Genomic DNA, 26,349 nt, shown 5'->3' with positions numbered 1-26,349 from the left:
CCCCTTACACACCCCCTATCTGTGTGAGCGGAGAGAGTGGATGGGAGGGAGAGAGATGGAATGTGAGAAAGAGAGAGCGAGAGACAGGAAGTTCACACATCTGATTACTTTTCTCTGGCCACTTCACCCAAGTGACACAATGACTTATGGCTGGAGTTTCAACACTTAGATACACAGACACACTCACACACTCACAGGAAAGACGGAGAAGATCGTCTGTAAACTAAAGACACACAGTTTAGAACTATGAACCTCCACGCTTTGTTCAACCACTGAAGCTAAACATGCTGGACAGCTACTTCTGAAGCATCTCAACTCATAGGTAAGCATTATCCGTATGAATAACTACCGTAAACAGCATTCTTTGGCTTTACTTTTCATTTAGTTTCTTAAATCACTTCATTTGGATATTTTAAAATACAAGAGAGAATATACGTAGTTGTAGCATGCTATGGCCTATTCTGGACAAATGATGAGATTCTGTGGATAGTTAGCTGAATATATACAGATCATCCGTCAGGGACTATATGAAGAAGATACTGTATGTTACTCTTTATCTGTGTCCATTGCAATATCACCACTTGCCAGCTCAAATTGAGTTGCCAACAAAACAGATAATAATTAGCCGCTGATATACATTACTACCGTAGATTAAAATATTGAGTCAAATCTAGGCTAGATATGGACGTTTTTTCCCCAGCATTAATTGAAACGTAATTTAGCCAGCAACAGTAAATGGTTGAAAACAAAGTCTCTTCTACGTTTACGAGCAGGGGCGAACAGCATTTAATCACGTAGGCAAGCATAAATATTGCAGTAACACAAACAGTGCCATAAAATAGGAGGCGTAACAAAACACTTTAATCTTCATCGTGTATACAATGAAGTCCAGAACAATCCGTCCACTGTGCTAGTGGACGCCAGTACATACAGTATGTCAGTCACATCTAACGATAAGACATCCTTCTTTATCTTGACAATAAAGATATGAAGCAGAAAGGATTTGACTTTGTAAGGTGTATTTACATGAATGCAATACATCCTCAAACTGATAAAGAACAATCAATGAATGTAGCCTGTCAATATTGATTTTGACCTCGTGCAGAGAGCCAGCTTTATGACAACACAAGAATTTAGGGCGATTCAAATCATATTAGCGTCATATCAAAGAAGCCTCTGCTCTTAAAACAACACAAAATCGTACGAGAGGTGGATTGAGTCCTTGGCTCATGGCACAATAACACATTCCTAATTGTCTTGCTCCTAGGTAAACCCCATCCCTTATATAGACTGGAAGCGTATTGGTTGCCAGACAACAGGACTATGTTTTGTTTTACTGTCTGCTCACTCATGGAAATATATATACAGTGCATTCGGAAAATATTCAGACCCCTTGGGTTTTAAAATTTTTTGTTACATTACAGCCTTATTCTAAAATGGATTAAATAGTTTCTATTTCTCATCAATCTACACAAAATATCTGATAAAAAACATTTTTTAAATATATTTCTGCAAATTTATTCAATACAAAAAATTGGCTGGTGACCAAGAACCCAATGGGCACTCTGACATAGGTCCAGAGTTCCTCTGTGGAAATGGTAGAACTTTCCTGAAGGACAACCATCTCTGCAGCACTACACCAATCAGGCCTTTATGGTAGAGTGGCCAGACGGAAGCCACTCCTCTGTAAAAGGCACATGGCAGCAGTTCGCTTTGTCCTTTTAAAAAGGGTGCCTAAAGGACTCTCAGACCACCAAGAGTGAACTCTTTGGCCTGAATGCCAAGCGTCACATCTGGAGGAAACCAGGCACCGCTCATCACCTGGCCAATACTATCCCTAAGGTGAAGATTGGTGGTGACAGCATCATACTGTTGGGATTTTTTCAGAGGTAAAACAAATTAATCAATTTTAGAATAAGGCTGTAACCTCTTCTGCAGATGTACCATCTCACCACCAGGGGGTGGTGCAGCACCCCTAGTTCTCACAGCTATGACACAGAGACTGGTCAAATGAGTCATAAGCCAAAAACATTTTATGATTCCTGTCTATGCATGCCTCTGGAAAGGAAATTGAGATACTGTATGCAATGAAGATCAGGATGGAATCGTGTTCTTACACGTTCCTTGTTGGACTGATATTTTTCAGGGGGATTGCAGACAGTATGTCAATATCCGATGAATTGCGTAGTATGTGGGCATGCACCACAGGAGGTTGGTGGCACCTTAATTGGGGCTCGTGGTAATGGCTGGAGTGGAATCGGTGGAATGCTGTCAAATACATGAAACAGGTGTTTGATACCATTCCATTTAGTCCATTCCAGCCATTATTATGAGCTGTCCTCCCCTCAGCAGCCTCCTGTGGTGTGCACTTTGGGAAAAAGTTTTTTTTTAAAGGGTAAAACAGTGGGTAGTTCACAGTCCCAGACACCCGCCATATACTCACAAAAATACCCACACACATTCCCAGTCACACACACAGAATGACTCAGACTTAGAAATAGATTGTCCTGAATAGACTACATCATGCCTGGTACACAACATCCCATCTGAAGATTCAGAATACTTCCTAAATTGAAAAATATATTTAATTGTAATCTTAACGTCAAGAATTTATAGTTCTGTTCATTTGTGAGTATGAGTCCTCTTCCTGATAATATTAAAACCTCTTAAGGATCCGCCCATTTTTTTAAGTTTTCGTCTAAAATGACATACCCAAATCTAACTGCCTGTAGCTCAGGCACTGAAGCAAGGATATGCATATTCTTGGTACCATTTCAAAGGAAACACTTTGAATATTGTGGAAATGTGAATATAACACAATATAACATGGAATGTAGGAGAATATAACACAATAGATCTGGTAAAAGACAATACAAAGAAAGAAAACTATAAAGTTATTTTGTATTTCATCTTTGAAATGCAAGAGAAAGGCCATAATGTATTATTCCAGCCCAAGTGCAATTTAGATTGTGGCCTCTAAATGGCAGCTGTGTATGAGCAAAGTTTTAGACTGATCCAAGGAACCATTGCATTTCTGTTCAAAACATTGTATCAAGACTGCCCAAATGTACCTAATTTGTTTATTAATAACTTTTTATGTTCAAAATTGTCCACTCTCCTCAAACAATAGCATGGTATTATTTCACTGTAATAGCTACTGTAAACTGGACAGTGCAGTTAGATTAACAAGAATTTAAGCTTTCTGACAATATCAGACATATCTATGTTCTGGGAAATTTTCTTGTTACTTACAATCTCGTGCTAATCACATTAGCCTACGTCAGCTCAACCATCTCATGGACAGTACACCTATCCCGAAGAAGATTTTAACTGACTGGCTGCTGGCTGTGACAAAGTGTTCTACCATTAGAGGAAACAGTGTTACACTATATGACTCATCTGAAGGAAAGCCATTAAGTATACTGTAGACTAGAAGGAAGTCATGCTGTGTATTCACACCCTTGTTGCCTTTTTTTTACAGAATGACACCAAACGCCACCATTCCGTTTGCCCTCGTCACCTCAGCCGCCCGAGATGACGAAGCCAAGGTGGTGGACATCGATGCCATCATGAACAAATTAAACATTGTCCTTCTCACGCTGACCATTGTCCTGGGCACCACGGGCAACTCTGTAGTCATCTGGGTGGCAGGCTTCAAGCTCAAGCCCACCGTCACCAATGTGTGGCTGGTCAACCTGGCCGTGGCCGACCTCATCTTCTGCCTGAGCCGTGTGCTCTCGCTGACCAAGAAGCTCTTCTTCGACTACTGGCCGTTCGGCATCTTCTTATGCAAGTTCAACGGCTTCTTCAGGTATACCAACATGTTCTGCAGTGTGTTCCTGCTCGCCGTAATCAGCATGGACCGGACGCTCTGCATCTGGCACCCCGTCTTTACCAAACGCCGTAGGACGATCTGCACCGCCCGCCTGGTGAGTGCTGGCGTGTGGGCTGTAGCGGCCATTTTGAGCGCCCCCCACTTCGCCTACCGCCAGGTTTACCTCGGCAAGAATAACCTGAGCAAGTGCTCTCTGGAGGACAATGAGCCAAAAGGCGATAACAGCGCTAAGCTAGCGCTCTACCTAATGCGCTTCCTATGCGGTTTCCTGCTTCCTTTCCTCATCATCCTCTGCTGCTACATCCTGGCAGGGCTAGGCATCAGACGCACCCGCCTGTTGGGCAAGTCACGTCCACTCCGTATCTTGATATCGCTGGTCTGTGCTTTCTTCCTGTGCTGGGCGCCCTACCACTGCCTCCTACTGGCAAAGATGGTGAACAGCAACAGTACGTTGGTGACGGGGGGGCTGACAGTGGCCACAGCCTTTACCTACTTCAACAGTTGTGTGAACCCGCTGCTGTACTTCTGTATGGGATTGGACATGAGAGGGTCGAGGTTCAGGCAGACCTTAGTGGGGGTGTACCGGAGAGCACTAGCCGATGACAGAGATGGTCGAAACACGCAGTCCAACGAGCACACAGTGCATAATAGTTCTGGTTCTGCGTCACAACCTGCACTCAGTCTCAAGTGAATGTGGCCCACGTCTGAGAGAAGTCACATTTGGTATGAGGAGTGGTTTCAGTCCTTATTAGCTCACAGGCTAGTAAACCCCTGATAGGTTTTCCCAACTTGTGTAGACACACATATTTCAGAGTTTTTATAATTTGGGATACATATAGACATAGTGCCACTGGTGAATTTGTCATATTGCTGACACCTCATTCACTCTCATTGATGATTAAAAGGGGGGGGGTAAATAAAGAGTTGAGAGAAAATAGGAAGAAAGGTGAAAGGGAGTCAGAAGAAGAGGATGTGATCTGGACAACTTGACTTGAGGAAGCGTGGTGGTCGCTTGTTTCTCTTTTAGTCACCACATTGCTCCTCCTAGACAGACGGTTTCCATCATGTCTCAGTCACAAAGCTGGTCTCTCCTTCAGACAAACTGTATCAGAGATGAACACAGAGGCTTAGCTGAAGCTCTCTGGTTTCCAGTTCAGATAAAACCGTGTGGTCACGTTTCCACTTAATATGCAATGTCACACTCACAGCGGAAGAGAAATGAAAACCACAATTCAGTTCACTTTCCGTCTCTTTCTCGCTCGCTCCCTCCTTCTCCTTTCTCTGATTATATTTTTCAGGACTCCTGTACTAAAATATAAGGTATGAAAGAGACAATTCAGCTGACATCTATTTATCTTTTGATAAAAATTCTCAACTGTTTTCCTGTATTGTCTGAAACTGTGTAGCTAGCGTTGTCATTCATGAAAGGCCTAAACGTCCAGGATGCAGAGAAACAGAAATCCCCCTCAGGACAATGGTGGAAAGGAACATACATGGATGGGAACAAACAGAACAGACCAGCCAGCCGCACCCTCCTTCCTCTCATCTTTTTGATGCTCTGCCCTTTATCAAAGTAAAATTATTTTTTAAATCAATGAGAGTTAAACAAATTGACCAATTGCCATTGTTGAGAAAGTACCATGCCAACGGATATCTCATTCTTCAACCAACATGTTGACCTATAGGAAGAGGGAACTCCTACTTTATGTCTGATTCATTTGATTTGTCATGAGTCTAAAGGTCTTGAATTGAGCAACATGTGAAATAATAAAATGAATTGAAGTATTTAATACACAAGTTAGGTTTTTCTTTGCCTCTATTCCAGCAACACACATCCTCTTTTTCACTGGTCAACATTCACAAAGCGGGCGACAGAGGTTTTCTTGATGTCTTCTCATTTGTTGCGAAAGCAAGAGTCCCTCTTGTCCCGTCTTCCCTTGCTAGCAAGTAGGCTAAACACTGCAAGCTAACTAGCCTTTTGAAATAATCAGATTTCTAATGAAATAATATTAAATGGCAAATACTTCCCGGTGTAACCTACAACATTATCCCAATTTGATTTGCTGCTTCAATGTATTGGCTCACATATCAGCTAAACATACAATGTCATCATTTTTATTCAGGGCCTCTCCTGTTTTAAGCCCCACCTATTTAGCTAAAAATGTAATGTTGCCTGTTTTGCATGCTATTTTGGCATTAATATTATATTTCAAAATTATTATTATTGAGTTAATAAAGCGGCATACAAACATGTTCTCTTTGTTGCACTCTTGAGTAAGGCATCTCCAAAATGCAGACGTTTCAGCCTAGCTCAGTGCTATCTGTGGTGGAGAGGCAGCCAGTGGAAAATACTGAGCCTTAGGGGTTGGTAATCTTCTCTAGTTGCACCGTGATTGGCTCAGTGTTCTGCCACTCATGGGGACACTATGTCACCACAAAATCTACAGGGAGAGCTAGATAGATCAAGCCCCCTTGAGTACTCTCATAGATTTACATTAGAAGTGCCCATCCAAGAAGGCTCAAGGTCATTGGCCACAGATAAAATTACGTCAAATCATGTTATATTTACCATAGCTTTGATAATCTTAGCTAGCAAGCTAGACAAGCAGTCATCATCATGAATCACGTCGGCAAATCCTTTTCAATCCTTGTCATATGAATAGAAATGATAGATAAAACGTATCAGTGCTCATCGACCATTGGATATTAACATTACACAACAAGTTGGAAATCGCAAATTCAGAAATGAATGGTTTGGACAGAATCAGTGGCTAACTGCAAGTTTTTTTTTATTTATTTTACCTTTATTTTACTAGGAAAGTCAGTTAAGAACAAATTCTTATTTTCAATGACGGCCTAGGAACAGTGGGTTAACTGCCTGTTCAGGGGCAGAACAACAGATTTGTACCTTGTCAGCTCGGGGATTCAAACCTGCAAACCTTTCGGTTACTAGTCCAGTGTTGCAAAGTGATCACTATTTTTCTTCCACTACCTTGTAACGGCTGTTGGAAGGAGAGGACATACTTTATTTGTTCATATTTTATTTGAAATGAACACTGAAATAACAAAAATAACAAAGAGAACGAACGAAAACCTAAACAGTCCTGTCAGGTGCAGAAAGACACAAAACAGAAAACAACTACACACAAAAACCATGTGGGAACCACACCCGGCCAACAACAAGGAAATACAAAACATAGAAAATTAACATAGAATGCCCACCCTAGTCACACCCTGGCCTAACCAAAATAGAGAATAAAAGCCTCTCTATGGCCAGGGCGTGACATACCTGCTATTCGGTGGTGAAGGTGTGTGGTCTAAGTCTGTGTTTAAGAGTCTCTTTTCCAAGCTTAACAGGATAAACATTCACACGCAACATCATGGGCCAGGAAAGGTTGAACACATAGGCCATGCTGTTATTCCAGCATGACTTCTGTCGTAGGCAAAACAGCTGGAAACTCGATGTTTGAATGGTCATTCAACTCGGAATTCCAAGTCGAGAACTCAGGCCTCACTCTAGAGCTCCGACCTGAAGATCACTGACGTCATGATTCAACATTGTTTTTTTCAGAGTTCCCAGTTGACTTGAAAGCACCATAAATCCAGAGGATGCCAGACTTTGATGACAACGTTTCATTACAAAATTTACCCACAAGAAGGACTGCCAGCACAACATTCCTGTTCAGGTGAGCACAGCACAACACGGTGAGTCCAAAAATGTATTGTATGCTGCTGCATAAATGATGTAATATGCCAGGAAGATGTGTATACTGTAGTTTAGAAAGTAATACTAAGTGTATGTTGTGTAGTAAGCTATAGGCTAAAGCCCGTGTGCCTCACCCTAATAATGTGGTCCCTTTCCCCTTCATAACTTAGCCTACTGTTCTGACTTGGTGGTGCACATTTAGCCTATAGCCTGTTTTAGAGAAACATCATCATCGAATATTGTAAGAGCTTTCATTGTCTGCTTATATGTCCCCTTTATTTATCCTACTGTTCTGACTTGGTATACAGAGAGTATATTGTAAGAACGGCCCATGTTCTGAATTCTGTCGCTGTAATTTCTAAAAGTGCTGAACAAATAGTTATATTGACTGCGTCCGTATTAGCTCGCTCGTAAATGTCTTAATCAAAACTACGGATTGCCTCTTATCCGCTCATTGTTCCCTTATGCCATGGTTTGTACAACTCAATTGTCAGTAGAAACCACATTTGTCAGCCATATCAGCGATGCTTTTTTTAAAGGCAATAAATGAGGCTGAATTAACTGTTGGGACTGTCAGACAAGGCTTCGCAGATAGCCAGGTGTAGCGGTGGTGAGGATTCACTCCATGGTGCTGAAAAGAAAGCTCTGCTGTTGGGACAGTTTTATGTAGGCCCTAACAGTTTGTGGGCAATGTTTGTCACTGTTATAGTGCAATTCATGTATTGTTTAGTGTTGTGTTGTGTAATGGCTTTGCTGGCATGCATACAAAGAAATAGTGACGTTATGTTTGCCCCACCAAGATTTACATGCTAAAATCGCCACTGATCTTCTTTGAGTTATTGTTTGAACAGTCGCTAAGATTATATTTATTTGTCAATGCCAAATAGGCTGCTTATTTAGTACCAAGCTAAACTGAGACAGTAAACTTGAAGTTTAAGTGATTTTAAAGAAGATTAGCTGTGAAATAATCACATTTATAAATTAAATGATATGTTATCAGTAAAAATGTCAGTAAAATTGTGAGTAAGTCTAAGTGTGTACAAGTTAAGAAGTACAGTACGCACAATTAGGGAGAAACTGACCTTTCAACAGAAAAATGGTGAACGCAATAAACCACAGACGCATCTTTGATGTTGTTGAGGTGCCTTCCACAGTAACAATACACTTCAAATAAACATAGAGACAGAAAAATACTGTGTTTATTGTGTAATGCTTCTGAGATACTCAATACTCGTGATGACTTGACACAGTCTGCCACCAGAGTGCAACATCCCCATGTAGGAGCCACCAAAACTATCAGGGGCCTGAGGCATCCCGCAGATTGTATACAGTCGTGCAGTACATGCATCAGTAAGGTACATTTGGAGAGTGATATACTGTAACTCTAACTAAAAATCTGCAATAAAACAAAACATTGTGATTGAATGATGCATTTAGATACTTTGAGATTGGGATGCCATCATGAAAAAGCCCTCATCTTGACTTAATAAGCTACTAACTACACCATCATTCATCGTCCTAATTGTATTGAGGCATTCATCTCGTTCTGGGTCTGTTGGCTAAAAATTGAGAATACATGCAGGAAGTGGACACTCTAGGACTCCAGGGAAGAGTGTCCAACGACCGAGTAAGGCATGGTCAGTAGTGCACACCCCTTTACAACTCTTGCCCCTTGTATCTGTGTGAGCAGAGAGAGGAGGTGGGAGATAGGGGATGGGAGCAAAAGAGATAGAGCGTGAGAAAGAGAGAGCGAGAGGCAGGAAGTTCACTTCCCTGTGGCCTTTTCACCCAAGCGGCACAATGACTTGTGATTGGGGGCCACATCATTTAGACATGTACACACAGACACACTCACACAGACACGGAAAAGACAGAGAAGATCGTGAGGATTGTAGGGACACAAACCTATCTGTAAATCTAAGACACACAGCTTAGAATTATGAACCTCCACGCTTTGTTCAACCACTGAAGCTAAACATGCTGGACAGCTACTACTGAAGCATCTCAGCTCATAGGTAAGCATTATCAGTATGAATAACAACAACCGTATACAGTGTTTTTTGGCTTTACTTTTCATTTAGTTTCTTAAATCACTTTATTTGGATATTTTCAAATGCAGGAGAGAATATTCTCTAGGTGTTCTGACTATCAAGAGACGATCGGTTCGATTTAGTTAGAGACCACCTAAACTCTTTTGACATGAAGCAACTCTGTCTTCTGACTATCAATACTGGCCACTCAAGCTGTACACGTACGTAGTTGTAGCATGCCATAGCCTATTCTGGACAAATGATGAGACTCTGTGGATAGTTAGCTGAATATATACAGATCATCCGTCAGGGACTATATAAAGAAGATACTGTATGTTACTCTTTATCTGTGTCCATTGCAATATCACCACTTGCCAGCTCAAATTGAGTTGCCACTGATATATATATATATATATATATATAAAACTACTATAGATGAAAATATTGAGTAAAGTCTAGGCTAGATATGGACGTTTGTTTTGCAGCATTTATTCAAACTTAATTTAGCCAGGAACCGTCAGTAAGTCATTGACAACAAAGTTTCTTCTACGTTTACGAGCAAGGGGCGAACAGCATCTGTCAGCCACATCTAACAATAAGACATCCTTCTTTATCTTGACAATAAAGAAATCAAACATAAATAGTATGTCATGTTTGTCAAAGACAAATGATCGGATTTGACTTTGTAAGGTGTATTTACATGAATGAAATACATCCTCAAACTGATAAAGAACAAACAATGAATGTACCCTGCCAATATTGACTTTGACCTAGTGTCGAGAGCAAGCATTATGGCAACGCAAGTATTTACGTGGGAATGCTAATCATATTAGCGTCATATCAAAGAAGCCTCTGCTCATAAAACAACACAAAACCGTACGAGAGGTGGATTGAGTCCTTCGCTCATGGCACAATAACACATTCCTAATTGTCTTGCTCCTAGGTAAACCCCATCCCTTATATCGACTGGAAGCGTATTGGTTGCCAGACAACAGGACTATGTTTGTTTTACTGTTGGCTCACTGATGGGAATATATAAATACTGTATACAGTGCATTCGGGAAAGTATATGAGTAGAGTCTGAATACTTATGTAAAGGTGTTTTTTTGCTTTTATACATTTCAAAACATTTCTAAAAAACTGTTTTTGCTTTGTCATTATGGAGTATTGTGTTTTGATTGATGAGGATAAAAAAAACAATTGAATCCATTTTAGAATAAGGCTGTAACATAACAAAATGTGGAAAAAGTGAAAGGGTCTAAATACTTTCCAAATGCAATGCTCACTGATTGGAATATTCAGCTCTTCTGCAGTTTTACTATCTCACCACCAGTGGAGCTGCAACACCCTCAGCACCCCTACTTCCCACGGCTATGATCCAAAGAGACTGGTCACATCACAGCTGTTACCGCCACACCAGCGGTCACGAGTCATGGAGGCAGTCAAATTCAAATTCCATGTGAAGTCACGGTAATTCGGCTTCTCCAAGCTCTGATGCTGCTGATGGTCATTAGTAGCCTACCAAACTTGCTAACTGCCTGGTACTCACCACTCTATTGTCACTCTGAGAACAATGCAAATGTAATCGAAAAATCTACTCAAACACTTCATGAGAGCCCATGAGCTCATTTCTATAGGCTATGTAATTGTGTGAGAAAACAGAGTGATGGCCTCTACTAAAAAGAAGAGGATCCCATCAGCTAGGCCCACAATATTTATTTCTCAACTTCCCTAATATTAAGCACCTTGCTTCTCTTTACAGCACGAGTATAGCCACATAGCTGGCAGCATAGTCACATAGTATAGCCACATAGCTGGCAGCATAGCCACATAGTATAGCCACATAGCTGGCATGAAAATGAACCTTGGGAAAAGTGTCCTCCATTCACTATTTAAGTGCATAGATGTATTTTTGTCCCCTGCCCCTGTTTCAAGACAGGTGCATGATAATGGTCCATTCCAAATCAAAACTAATTTCACAGATATTATTTAGTATATGTAAAGGCAAGATTCAATTAAGAATAGTGTGTTGGGTGACAATATTAGCTTACTTGTGAATTAAATATTATCACTTGTGAAAGATGCCCAGCATAAGGCAAGAAACAATGCATACCTTTTTGTTTTGCTACTTTTTCAAATCATAGTCCCACACATCGGCCTATATGTTTTGACAAGGTTTGTATATCACAACTAAAGTGTCCATATAACTGTAGATTCTAACTGGCTTACATACGCAGTGAGTGAGTTTCAAGGTTGGGGAAGATCATTTTCACCATTAAAATGCACCTTTATAATAGAAGCATTACATGCGTAATCCCATTTTCTTCACTTTTGATAATGGTGTTTTCCAGCTAATGGAACATTCGGTTTATAGCCTACTGGCGTTTGTGCATTGCTGCACAAATAGTTTATCAACATTTTAAGCTAAACGTTCTGATCTGTTCATGCTAGCAGTTGTATTAATTTGGGATCTATCGCATCCCACAACTGTCCCAGACTCTGTTTGGAATATTTATTTTTCGCACAGAATAGAATAGGTAAACTTTTGTACTATGGGGGTGTTAGAGGAATTCTAAATTCCTATATGCTTTATAGCCAAAATCAAATTTGCACTCTCTCTATTTCATTAATGAGTTGTAAATTCATTAATTATGCATGAAATGGATCGAGACCAGTCTTAAAAGTCAGGTAACTGCGTTTATTAGAAGAGAGTACTGCCACATACACATTTTTCCACAGGTTATAAACTGAAAATGACGTCAGCGTTTTCTAAATGTTCTATCTCTTCATAACACCGGTAGAGGCCCTATAGTTTCTCGAGCTTTCCCTCCTCTCCTAAAGCCAAGGTCAGTCACTGTAAATCAGCATTCTAGACAGTCTGGAGATAGTCCGTTCCTGCCACCTGGAGTTAGTACATTCATTTGTACAAGGAACAGACCGTCATTGTTACTAAACTCCTGACTACATTATATAACTAGGCTATGGGAGCAAGAGAGAAAATTAATATACGTACAGTACATTATAGCATTTGGACTAGTCAGTTCTGATTGGAATGTATACATAATTAGTCATTTCAACCATAATTTCCTCCAACAGGGGGATAGTGGCTTGACATAGGCTAGAGCATTTGCTGTTATTTAGGCTTACTCATCTTGTTGGCTGACGACAAGTCAATTCTTCCAAAATCTTTAATATGTGCTTCGGAATTGGATGAGGACACATGCAGTTGCCACCCGGATGTGTCTGTCTTTCAACCTGTGAGAAAGACCAGATCACGTGACTGAGAGCCAATACGAGTGAGAGGTGCTTCAGAGCACGAAGCACGCAGGGAGAAGGGAATAACAATTATCGTGTTCAGTCTAAGGGCAGAACAGCCACTGGCTGCAAAATATATGGATTCTTTCAGGGGACATTATGGTCCAACAAAGGGGATGCCACTGGGAAATTCGAGGCATTATCAAGTGCTTGTCAAATTGTGAATGAGAGACTGATGAAGTGTGTACAGCCTGCACAAAAAAATAAAGCAGAGCTCCTGCCTTTCATATGACTTCTTTCAAATCAACATTAGAGTCTTATCATGCAGCCTTAGAATGTATTAAAAATCCAAACATATACCCCAACATTTGTACCGCAACTAAAGTTACATAAATAACTCTAAATGAAGCATATAGGATGGCCTTTATCTTTGTTACCCACTCAACACAGAATGGCCACGTGCGCACTGTTTGGAGAAAATACCTTTCTATTTTATTCAGCTTTGTTCCATTGTATTCTTTATACTATATAATACTATAAAATAATGCCATGATATTCTAAGCAAATCTTGTCTGCTAAATTAACTACCATAGCCCACAGCCATATGGCATAGCCAGATCAGGACCTAACATAAGGACAACTCAGAGTATGCTATTCTGTTCTTCTGAAATAGATGACATTTTCTCCATATCATGTTTCTTTAGACCTGTCTAAAGTAAATAATGGATTTATTGTGAAGGTGTAGGCTATATTGTATGGAAGCCATGAGATGCAATATGTGTTTGTTAATTAACGCTCACTTACCGTGAGACCGGCAATTATTTGCTTGACAATCACCGGCTGATGAAATTTCATGACCACCACAGCCTTAGTTATAAGCCAAAACCATTATACGATTGCTGTCTATGCATGCCTCTGGAAAGGAAATGGAGATACTGTATGCAAAGAGGATCAGGATGGCAATCATGTTCTTACACGTTCCTTGTTGGACTGATGTGTTTCAGGTGGAATGCAGAGAGTATGTCAATATCCAATGAATTGTATAGTGTGTGAGTGTGCACCACAGGAGGTTGGTCAAATCAAATCAAACTTTATTTGTCACATGTGCCCGAACGTAGACCTTACCGTGAAATGCTTACTTTACAAGCCCTTAACCAACAATGCAGTTCCAGAAAAAGTTAAGAAAATATTTACCAAATAAACTAATGTAAAAAAAGAATCAAAGGTGACACATTTAAATAACAATAACGAGGCTATATACAGGGGCTACCGGTACCAAGTCAGTGTGCGGGGGCACAGGTTAGTCGAGGTAGTTTGAACATGTACTGTAGGTAAGGGTAAAGTGACTATGCCTAGATAATAAATAGCGAGTAGCTGTAACAGCGTTTGTCTGTTGAATGAAGAAAGTCGGACCGAAATGCAGCGTGTAGGCTACTCATGACTTTAATGAACAGAATAGCGGTACATGAAATAACTGAAATACAAAAACAACAGAACGGAACGTGAAACTAATTACAGCCTATCTGGTGACTACAACACAGACAGGAACAAACACCCACGAAATACAAAGCGAACTCAGGCTACCTAAATACGGTTCCCAATCAGAGACAACGACAAGCACCTGACTCTAATTGAGAATCGCCTCAGGCAGCCAATCCTATACCACACCCCTAATCAGCCTCGATCCCAAATACTACAAACCCCAATACGAAAACAACATATAAACCCATGTCACACCCTGGCCAACCCAAACATATAACAAAAACACAAAATACAATGACCAAGGCGTGACAGTAGCAGTGTGTAAAAACAAATGGGGGAATCGATGAAAATAGTCCGGGTGGCCATTTCATTAATTGTTGGCAGTCTTGTGGCTTGTAAGTTGAAGCTGTTAAGGAGCTGTCGGTACTTTGTATTGATGTGATGACTGCTGTTCATCAATTGATTAACTGTTTATAATTATGTGATTAAATTAATCAGGTAATTATTAACTCCGTAATCTGGGGCACCATGGGAAAGTTTGGTTTTATTGAGTTTCTATTTCCCAAATTAACAAAGAAAATCTCAGAATATCTATTGTACAACAGTTGCTGATTAATACATTTCCTCTACAGTCTCGTCCTGAACATTGCATAATCTGGGAATCAGCACAAACCCGAGTCCCACTATATATGTCCGTACAATACCAATTGAGTTGATTATTTATTTACTAACAAGCTAAAATGATAATATAAGATACACAAACACACAGTCTAGGCTATTGATTAGAACTTAGTATAATGAAACAGGTCCCTAGCGGGCCAACACAATATGACACGTGTTACACAAAATGGGGATTTAAAAAGAGAGAGAAAAAGAGAGAAAAGCACACTTGGGTACATTTGTAAACGATGCTTAGTTTAGCCCTAATTTGCCCCGAACTGCCGCTCTTATGGGTCAGAATATAATTAATTAATTACGTGTAGACGGTCTCCGTCTTTATGGCAAGTTCTCTGGACGTCGCTAGTTACGAGGCAAGGTCTGGATTTTACTCAGATCCAATTTAGAAAACTAATGTCACATTTCATCTTTACAAAAACATCCTATTTGATCTGGACATTTTCCACACAACGTACAGCATGCAAACATCAGGTACATATTGTGAAAACTCTTCAAGTTACAATGTTTTTGTTATAACGTCATCATTTAACTTTTAATAGCATAACAAAACAACATTCCTTTTCGTATTCCATCTATCATTTTCCACCATTTTGGCTGACGAAACATATTGTCCAAAAGTCCATTTATTGCATGTTACTGTTCTGAGGTAGGTTCTCCATAGGCCCATCATACATTCCATTCCTCCACAGTCAGAGGACAAAGGGATTTTGTCTGCTGCCTTAAGATTTACTATGGGCATGAGATGTCATAAAACCCCCACCTCCATACCTCTCGATCTCTCACTCTCTGGTGGGTGTGAGAGGTGTCTCCGTAGGAGTGTGGTCCACGTTAACCTGACCCGAACAGGCCAGCCATGACAGAGCCTTTTGGTCCTAGACTTGGCGCTCCGGTATTGCTTGCTATGCGGTAGTAGAGAGAACAGTCTATGACTTGGGTGACTGGAGTCTTTGACCATTTTTTAAGCTTTCCTCTGACACAGCCTAGTATATAGGTCCTGGATGGCAGGAAGCTTGGCCCCAGTGATGTACTGGGCCGTACGCACTTCCGTTTGTAGAGCCTTACAGTCAGATGCCGATCAGTTTCTATACCAGGCGGTGATGCAACCAGTCAGAATGCTCTCGATGGTGCAACTGTAGAACATTTTGAGGATCTGGGGACCCATGCCAAGTCTTTTGAGTCTGCTGAGGGGGAAAAGGTGTTGTGCCCTCTTCACAACTGTCTTGGTGTGTTTGGACCATGATAGTTCATTGGTGATGTGGACACCAAGGAATGTGAAACACTCGACCCACTCCACTACAGCCCCGTCGATGTTAATGGGGGCCTGTTTTTTCCCTGTAGTCCACGATCAGCTCCTTTGTCTTGCTCACATTGAGGGAGAGGTTGTTGTCCTGGCACCACACTGCCAGATCTCTGACCTCCTCTCTATAGGCTGTCTCATCGTTGTCAGTAATCAGGCCTACCACTGTTGTGTCGTCAGTTGTGGTGTTGGAGTCGTGTTTGGTACGCAGTCGTGGGTGAACAGTTATTTATGTAACTTTAGTTGCGATACAAATGTTGGGGTGAACAGGAGGGGACTAAACACGCACCCATGTGTTGTTGCCTACACTTACCACCTGGGGGAGGCCCGTCAGGGAGTCCAGGTTCCAGTTGCATAGGGAGGTGTTTAGTCCCAGGGTCCTTAGCTTAGTGAGGAGCTTTCTGGACACTATGGTGTTGAATGCTGAGCTGTAGTCAATGAACAGCATTGGAGTCAGTCTAGGGTATCCGGGATGATGCTGTTGATGTGAGCCATGACCAGCCTTTCAAAGCACTTCAAAGCTACCGACATGAGTGCTATGGGGAGGTAATTATTTAGGGAGGTTACCTTTGCTTCCTTGGGCACAGGGACTATGGTGGTCTGCTTGAAACATGTAGGTATTACAGACCTGGTCAGGGAGAGGTTGAAAATGTCAGTGAAGACACTTGCCAGTTGGTCCGCGTATGGTTTGAGTACACATCCTGGTAATCCATCTGGCTCTGCAGCTTTGTGAATGTTGACCTGTTTAAAGGTCTTGCTCACATTGACTACTGAGAGCGTTATCACACAGTCGTCCGGAACAGCTGGTGCTCTCATGTATGCTTCAGTGTTGCTTGCCTCGAAGCGAGCATAAAAGGCATTTAGCTCTGGTAGGCTCGTGTCAATGGGCAGCTCGAGTCTGGGTTTCCCTTTGTAATAGTTTTCAAGCCCTGCCATATCCGACGAGCATCAGAACCGGTGTAGTACGATTCAATCTTAATCCTGTATTGACGCTTTGCCTGTTTGATTGTTCGTCTGAGGACATAGCATGATGATTTCTTATAAGCGTCCGGATTAGTGTCACTCTCCTTGAAAACGGCAGCTCTAGTCTTAAGCTCGATGCAGATGTTGCCTGTAACCCATGGCTTCTGGTAGGATATGTACGTACGGTCACTGTGGGGACGACGTCGTCGATGCACTTATTGATGAAGCCGATGACTGAGGAGATAAACTCCTCAATGCCATTGGATGTATCCCAGAACATATTCCAGTCTGGGCTAGCAAAACAGTCCTGTAGCGTAGCATCCACGTCATCTGACCACTTAGGTATTGAGCGAGTCACTGGTACTTCCCGCTTTAGTATTTGCTTGAAAGCAGGAAGCAGGAGGATATAATTATGGTCAGATTTGCCAAATGGATGGCGAGGGAGAGCTTTGGATGCGTCTCTGTGTGTGGAGTAAAGGTGGTCGATAGTTTTTTCCCTCTGGTTAAGCGTGACATGCTGGTAAAAATGAGGTCAAATGGATTTAAGTTTGCCTGCTACTATGAGCTCCGCTTCTGGATGAAAATGTTCTTGTTTGCTTATGGCCTTATACAGCTGGTTGAGTGCGGTCTTAGTGCCACCATCGGTTTGTGGCGGTAAATAGACGGTTACGAATAATATAGATGATAATATAGATCTCTTGGTAGATAGTGTGGTCTACAGCTTATCATAAGGTACTCTGTCCTCAGGCGAGCAATACCTCTTCATGCAATGTCTGAGATTTGGGCCCGTTTCTGAGAAAGAAGTTATTCCTTTGTGTCGGACTCGTTAAAATAAAAATCTTCGTCCAGTTTGAGTTATCGCCGTTCTGATGTCCAGAAGTTATTTTCGGTGATAAGAGACAGTAGCAGCAACATTGTGTACAAATAAGTTAAAAAATAAGTTACAAACAACACGAAAAGACTAACAAGATAGCACAACTGGTTAGGAGTCCGTAAAACGGCAGCCATCCCATCCGGCACCTTAATTGGGCAGAACGGGCTCGTGGTAATGTCTAGAGCGAAATGAGTGGAATGGTGTCAAAAACAGGTGTTCGTTACCATTCCATTTAGTCCGTTACAGTCATTATTTTGAGCCGTCCTCCCCTCAGTAGGCTCCTGTGGTGTGCACTTTGGGGGAAAAGAATGAAAAAGGTTAAAACTGTGGGTAGTTCACAGTCTCAGACCCCCGCCACATACTCACCCAGATACATACACACACATTCCCAGACATAGATACAGAATTTTTTTTTTTTTTTTTTTTTTTTCACCTTTATTTAACCAGGTAGGCTAGTTGAGAACAGGTTCTCATTTGCAACTGCGACCTGGCCAAGATAAAGCATAGCAGTGTGAACAGACAACACAGAGTTACACATGGAGTAAACAATTAAGAAGTCAATAACACAGAGAAAAAAAGGGGAGTCTATATACAATGTGTTCAAAAGGCATGAGGAGGTAGGCGAATAATTACAATATTGCAGATTAACACTGGAGTGATAAATGATCATGTACAGGTAGAGATATTGGTGTGCAAAAGAGCAGAAAAGTAAATAAATAAAAACTGTGGGGATGAGGTAGGTGAAAATGGGTGTGCTATTTACCAATAGATTATGTACAGCTGCAGCGATCGGTTAGCTGCTCAGCTAGCTGATGTTTGAAGTTGGTGAGGGAGATAAAAGTCTCCAACTTCAGCGATTTTTGCAATTCGTTCCAGTCACAGGCAGCAGAGTACTGGAACGAAAGGCGGCCGAATGAGGTGTTGGCTTTAGGGATGATCAATGAGATACACCTGCTGGAGCGCGTGCTACGGATGGGTGTTGCCATCGTGACCAGTGAGCTGAGATAAGGCGGAGCTATGCCTAGCATGGCCTTGTAAATGACCTGAAGCCAGTGGGTCTGGCGACGAATATGTAGCGAGGGCCAGCCGACTAGAGCATACAAGTCATACAAGGCTTCCAGTTGAAGCTCGCATCCGCTACAAGACCATGGTGCTTGCCTACGGAGCTGTGAGGGGAACGGCACCTCAGTACCTCCAGGCTCTGATCAGGCCCTACACCCAAATAAGGGCACTGCGTTCATCCACCTCTGGCCTGCTCGCCTCCCTACCACTGAGGAAGTACAGTTCCCGCTCAGCTCAGTCAAAACTGTTCGCTGCTCTGGCTCCCCAATGGTGGAACAAACTCCCTCATGACGCCAGGACAGCGGAGTCAATCACCACCTTCCGGAGACACCTGAAACCCCACCTCTTTAAGGAATACCTAGGATAGGATAAAGTAATCCTTCTCACCCCCCCTCCCCTTAAAATATTTAGATGCACTATTGTAAAGTGGTTGTTCCACTGGATGTCATAAGGTGAATGCACCAATTTGTAAGTCGCTCTGGATAAGAGCGTCTGCTAAATGACTTAAATGTAAATGTAAATGTAAGTCGCAGTGGTGGGTAGTATAAGGTGCTTTAGTGACAAAACGGATGGCACTGTGATGTGTTGGAAGCAATTTTGTAGATGACGTCGCCGAAGTCGAGGATCGGTAGGATAGTCAGTTTTACTAGGGTAAGCTTGGCAGCGTGAGTGAAGGAGGCTTTGTTGCGGAATAGAAAGCCGATTCTTGATTTGATTTTCGATTGGAGATGTTTGATATGGGTCTGGAAGGAGAGTTTGCAGTCTAGCCAGACACCTAGGTACTTATAGGTGTCCACATAGTCAAGGTCGGAGCCATCCAGTGTGGTGATGCTAGTCGGGCATGCGGGTGCAGGCAGCGATCGGTTGTAAAGCATGCATTTGGTTTTACTAGCGTTTAAGAGCAGTTGGAGGCCACGGAAGGAGTGTTGTATGGCATTGAAGCTCGATTGGAGGTTAGATAGCACAGTGTCCAATGACGGGCCGAAAGTGTATACAATGGTGTCGTCTGCGTAGAGGTGGATCAGGGAATCGCCCGCAGCAAGAGCAACATCATTGATATATACAGAGAAAAGAGTCGGCCCGAGAATTGAACCCTGTGGCACCCCCATAGAGACTGCCAGAGGACCGGACAACATGCCCTCCGATTTGACACACTGAACTCTGTCTGCAAATTAATTGGTGAACCAGGCAAGGCAGTCATCCGAAAAAAAGAGGCTACTGAGTCTGCCAATAAGAATATGGTGATTGACAGAGTCGAAAGCCTTGGCAAGGTCGATGAAGACGGCTGCACAGTACTGTCTTTTATCGATGGCGGTTATGATGTCGTTTAGTACCTTGAGTGTGGCTGAGGTGCACCCGTGACCGGCTCGGAAACCGGATTGCATAGCGGAGAAGGTACGGTGGGATTCGAGATGGTCAGTCACCTGTTTGTTGACTTGGCTTTCGAAGACCTTAGATAGGCAGGGCAGGATGGATATAGGTCTGTAACAGTTTGGGTCCAGGGTGTCACCCCCTTTGAAGAGGGGGATGACTGCGGCAGCTTTCCAGTCCTTGGGGATCTCAGACGATATGAAAGAGAGGTTGAACAGGCTGGTAATAGGGGTTGCGACAATGGCGGCGGATAGTTTCAGAAATAGAGGGTCCAGATTGTCAAGCAAAGCTGATTTATACGGGTCCAGGTTTTGCAGCTCTTTCAGAACATCTGCTATCTGGATTTGGGTAAAGGAGAACCTGGAGAGGCTTGGGCGAGGAGCTGCGGGGGGGCCGGGGCTGTTGGCCGAGGTAGGAGTAGCCAGGCGGAAGGCATGGCCAGCCGTTGAGAAATGCTTGTTGAAGTTTTCGATAATCATGGATTTGTCGGTGGTGACCGTGTTCCCTAGCCTCAGTGCAGTGGGCAGCTGGGAGGAGGTGCTCTTGTTTTCCATGGACTTCACAGTGTCCCAGAACTTTTTAGAGTTGGAGCTACAGGATGCAAACTTCTGCCTGAAGAAGCTGGCCCCCCCTTTAAGATTTAGATGCACTTTAAGATTTAGAGGCACTATTGTATAGTGACTGTTCCACTGGATGTCATAAGGTGAATGCACCAATTTGTAAGTCGCTCTGGATAAGAGCGTCTGCTAAATGACTTAAATGTAAATGTAAATGTAAATGCCTTAGCTTTCCTGACTGACTGCGTGTATTGGTTCCTGACTTCCCTGAACAGTTGCATATCGCGGGGACTGTTCGATGCTATTGCAGTCCGCCACAGGATGTTTTTGTGCTGGTCGAGGGCAGTCAGGTCTGGAGTGAACCAAGGGCTGTATCTGTTCTTAGTTCTGCATTTTTTGAACGGAGCATGCTTATCTAAAATGGTGAGGAACTTACTCTTAAAGAATGACCAGGAATCCTCAACTGACGGGATGAGGTCAATGTCCTTCCAGGATACCCGGGCCAGGTTGATTAGAAAGGCCTGCTCACAGAAGTGTTTTAGGGAGCGTTTGACAGTGATGAGGGGTGGTCGTTTGACTGCGGCTCCGTGGCGGATACAGGCAATGAGGCAGTGGTCGCTGAGATCCTGGTTGAAGACAGCGGAGGTGTATTTGGAGGGCCAGTTGGTCAGGATGACGTCTATGAGGGTGCCCTTGCTTACAGAGTTAGGGTTGTACCTGGTGGGTTCTTTGATGATTTGTGTGAGATTGAGGGCATCTAGCTTAGATTGTAGGACTGCCGGGGTGTTAAGCATATCCCAGTTTAGGTCACTTAGCAGAACAAACTCTGAAGCTAGATGGGGGGCAATCAATTCACAAATGGAGTCCAGGGCACAGCTGAGAGCTGAGGGGGGTCGGTAGCAGGCGGCAACAGTGAGAGACTTATTTCTGGAGAGAGTGATTTTCAGAATTGGTAGTTCGAACTGTTTGGGTATGGACCTGGAAAGTATGACATTACTTTGCAGGCTATCTCTGCAGTAGACTGCAACTCCTCCCCCTTTAGCAGTTCTATCTTGACGGAAGATGTTATAGTTGGGTATGGAAATCTCTGAATTTTTGGTGGCCTTCCTGAGCCAGGATTCAGACACGGCAAGGACATCAGGGTTAGCAGAGTGTGCTAAAGCAGTGAGTAAAACAAACTTAGGGAGGAGGCTTCAGAATGACTCAGACACAGACATAGAAATAGACTGTCATGAATAGATTACATCATGCCTGGTGCACAATATCCCATCTGAAGATTCAGAATACTTCCTAAAGTCAAGAATTTATAGAGTTCTGTCCATTTGTGACTATGAGTCCTCTTCCTGATAATAATAACTGACTGGCTGCTGGCTGTGACAAAGTTTTCTACCATTAGAGGAAACAATGTTACACAATATTACTCATCTAGAGGGAAGCCATTAAGTATACTGTAGATTAGAAGGACGTCATTCTGTGTATTCAAACTATTGTCACTCTTTTTTACAGAATGACACCAAACACCACCCTTCCATTCGTCCTCGTCACCTCAGCCACCCAAGATGACAAAGCCAAGGTGGTGGACATCGAGGCCATCATGAACAACTTAATCATTGTCCTTTACACACTGACCATTGTATTAGGCACCACGGGCAACTCTGTAGTCATCTGGGTGGCAGGCTTCAAGCTCAAGCCCACCGTCACCAATGTGTGGCTGGTCAACCTGGCCGTGGCCGACCTCATCTTCTGCCTGAGCCGTGTGCTCTCGCTGACCAAGAAGCTCTTCTTCGACTACTGGCCGTTCGGCATCTTTTTATGCAAGTTCAACGGCTTCTTCAAGTATGCCAACATGTTCTGCAGTGTGTTCCTGCTCGCTGTCATCAGCTTGGACCGGACGCTCTGCGTCTGGCACCCTGTCTTTACCAAACGGCGTAGGACGATCTGCGCCGCCCGCCTGGTGAGTGCCGGCGTGTGGGTGGTGGCGGCCATTTTGAGCGCCCCCTACTTCGCCTACCGCCAGGTTTACCTCGGCAAGAACAACCTGAGCAAGTGCTCGCTAGATGTCAAGGAGTCAACGAAAGGCGATAACAGTGCTAAGCTAGCGCTCTACCTAATGCGCTTCCTATGCGGTTTCCTGCTTCCTTTCCTCATCATCCTCTGCTGCTACATCCTGGCAGGGCTAGGCATCAGACGCACCCGCCTGTTGGGCAAGTCACGTCCCCTCCGTATCCTGGCATCGCTGGTCTGTGCTTTCTTCCTGTGCTGGGCGCCCTACCACTGTCTCCTACTGGTCAAGATGGTGAAGAGCAACAGTATGGTGGTGAAGGTGGGGCTGACCGGGGCCACAGGCTTTGCCTACTTCAACAGTTGTGTGAACCCGCTGCTGTACTTCTGTATGGGGTTGGACATGAGAGGGTCAAGGTTCAGGCAGAGCTTAGAGGGGGTGTACCGGAGAGCACTAGCCGATGACAGAGATGGTCGAAACACGCAGTCCAACGAGCGCACAGTGGATGAGAGTTCTGGCTCTGCATCACGACTTGCAATGGTGAATGTGGCCAAAGTCTGTGGGAAGTCACATTTGGTATGAGGAGGAGTTCATGTCCTTATTAGATCACAGGCTAATTAACAGTGAATAGCTGAATAGCTTGTGTAGACAAACATTTTTCATATTTTTTATCAGTTAGGATACAAATAGACATAGGGTAACTGTGAATTTCTGTAAATGCCTCAGGAAATAATTATCACACGTTCGAAGTGTTATGTGATGAAAATCACAGAAAGAAAGTGGAACTGTGCCTGGAAAATAGAAAATAAACTGTCAGGAGGAAGTGATACAACTTCTGGGGAAAGTCATAGATGACTTCAATCATGCTGTTTTACTAAGTGTAAGTGGCAAATATTCTTATACAGGTACTTACCGGTGTAAACTACAAAATTATCCCAATTTGATATGTTGCTTAAGGGACAGCTCACAATTTACTGGGGGGTGGTCCAAAATAGGGGAGGGTTGTCAAACTTTGTCTTTGTTGCTTTGTGGTGGGTTGTGTGTTTTTTTTATTGAGCACAGGCCAATATAGTCTACCAGTCTAACGGTCTATCCAGCATTCATAGTGACAATAGTGGTAGATGGATCATTTGTCCAGATCTGCAATAGGCTAACTAACAATCACACCTCACATAAAACATTCAAAACTGCACCTCATTCACTCTCATTGATGATTAAAAGGGGGGGGGGGGTAAATAAAGAGTTGAGAGAAAATATGAAGAAAGGTGAAAGGGAGTCAGAAGAAGAGGATGTGATCTGGACAACTTGACTTGAGGAAGCGTGGTGGTCGCTGGTTTCTCTTTTAGTCACCACATTGCTCCTCCTAGACAGACGGTTTCTATCATGTCTCAGTCACATGACTGGTCTCTCCTTCAGACAAACTGTATCAGAGGTGAACAGAGGCTCACTTCCTGACTCTCTCTCTCCCTCCCTCCTTCCCTGTCTCTCTTTCTTTCTCTCTCTCTCTCTCTCTCTCTCTCTCTCTCTCTCTCTCTCTCTCTCTCTCTCTCTCTCTCTCTCTCTTCTCTGCTCTCTGATTATATTTTTAAGAAATAAAAAGTATGAAAGAGACAATTCAGCTGACATCTATTTATCTTTTGATAAATATTCTCAATGAGAAACTCAAAACTGTTTTCCTGTATTGTCTGAAACTGTGTAGCTAGCGTTGTCATTCATGAAAGGCCTAAACGTCCAGGATGCAGAGAAACAGAAATCCCCCTCAGGACAATGGAGGAAAGGAACATACATGGATGGGAACAAACAGAACAGACCAGCCAGCCGCACCCTCCTTCCTCTCATCTTTTTGATGCTCTGCCCTTTTTCAATGTAAAATTATTTTTTTAATCAATGAGAGTTAAACAAATTGACCAATTGCCATTGTTGAGAAAGTACCATGCCAGCTGATATCACATTCTTCAACCAACATGTTGACCTATAGGAAGAGGGAACTCCTACTGTATTACTGATTCATTTCATTTGTCATGAGTCAGCAACACACATCCTCTATAGTTGCTTTTTCACTGATCTATCATTCACAAGGGGGAACAAACAGAGGTTTTCTTCTCTTGCCTTGTTGTCTTCCCTTGCTAGCAAGTTGGCTAAACACTGTTAGCTAACTAGCCTTTTGAAATAATCAGATTTTTTATGAAATAATGTTAAATGGCAATTACTTATACTTTCTGATGCAACGTACAACATTATCCCAGTTTAATATTCTACTTCAAGGTATTGGCTCCCCTATCAGCTAAAAATAGAATGTCATAATTGTTATGTCATAACAGGCTTTTTACATTTTTTTGTTGTTCTGTTTTTACATTTCAAAATGAGGGGATTCTAATAAGGCTACAATCTTGTCCAGTGCCAACCCCTCATTCAGGGCATGGCGGGGGGGGGGGTTACAATTATTCTTGACTTAATAAAGCCACATACAGACATGGTCATGGTCTTTTTTGTTTTCTTGAGTAAGGCAGCTCCAAAATGCAGGTGTTTCAGCCAAATTCAGTGCTATCTGTGGAGTAGACTCAGCCAGCGGAAAATACAGAGCGTAGTGGTTGGTCATTTTCTCTAGTTGCACCGTGATTGGCTCAGTGTTCTGTCACTCATGGGGACACGTTGCCAGAAAATCTACAGGGAGAGTTAAAAAGTTCAAGTGTCCTTGGGTGCTGCCATAGATTTACATTAGAAGTGCCCATTCAAGAAGCCTCAAGGTCATTGGCCACAGATAAAGTGATGCAGTGGCGACTCGTCATTAAGGGCAGGTGGGGCTCATTTGAGCCTCACATTTTAAAAAATATATATTTATATTTTATATATGTTTTTTTAGGGGGGGCTTGCCTGTTTTGCATGTTATTTTGGCATTAATACGTGTCACATATCAGTTTGCAAATCATGTAAAAAATATACAAACAGGCAGTTCCAAAATGCAGGCCAGCAGAAAATCAAATCAAATTTTATTGGTCACATACACATGTTTAGCAGATGTTATTGCGAGTGTAGCAAAAATGCTTGTGCCTCTAGTTCCGACAGTGCAGTAATATCTAACAAGTAATCTAACAATTCCACAATAACTACCTAATACACACACATCTAAGTAAAGGGATGGAATAAGAATATATACTGTACATATAAGTATATGGATGAGCGATGACTGAGCGGCAAAGGCAAGATGTAATAGATGGTATAAAAATACAGTATATA

General features: G+C 42.6%; 1 protein-coding gene across 4 annotated transcripts; it reads left to right on the top strand.

Moving 5' to 3' along the window:
* The first annotated feature begins 7 nt into the window (after nucleotides 1-7).
* LOC124013071 (C3a anaphylatoxin chemotactic receptor-like) lies at nucleotides 8-25,523 on the top strand. 4 transcript variants are annotated; one of them, XM_046327218.1, is made up of 3 exons: nucleotides 8-322; nucleotides 7,407-7,521; nucleotides 22,617-25,523. In XM_046327218.1, exons 2-3 carry the CDS (start codon nucleotides 7,445-7,447, stop codon nucleotides 23,692-23,694), a joined length of 1,155 nt encoding a protein of 384 aa, XP_046183174.1. In that variant the 5' UTR covers nucleotides 8-322; nucleotides 7,407-7,444; the 3' UTR covers nucleotides 23,695-25,523. The 4 variants fall into 4 exon arrangements, with proteins under 4 accessions (XP_046183174.1, XP_046183173.1, XP_046183177.1 ...); XM_046327217.1 differs by having other exon boundaries at nucleotides 7,407-7,540; XM_046327221.1 differs by lacking the exons at nucleotides 7,407-7,521; nucleotides 22,617-25,523 and adding an exon at nucleotides 3,482-6,012 and having other exon boundaries at nucleotides 13-322.
* The last annotated feature ends 826 nt before the right edge of the window (nucleotides 25,524-26,349 follow it).

Source organism: Oncorhynchus gorbuscha, linkage group LG24 (genome assembly GCF_021184085.1).
Source record: "Oncorhynchus gorbuscha isolate QuinsamMale2020 ecotype Even-year linkage group LG24, OgorEven_v1.0, whole genome shotgun sequence".
NCBI lineage: Eukaryota > Metazoa > Chordata > Actinopteri > Salmoniformes > Salmonidae > Oncorhynchus > Oncorhynchus gorbuscha.
This window is presented reverse-complemented; position numbering and strand designations above follow the sequence as displayed.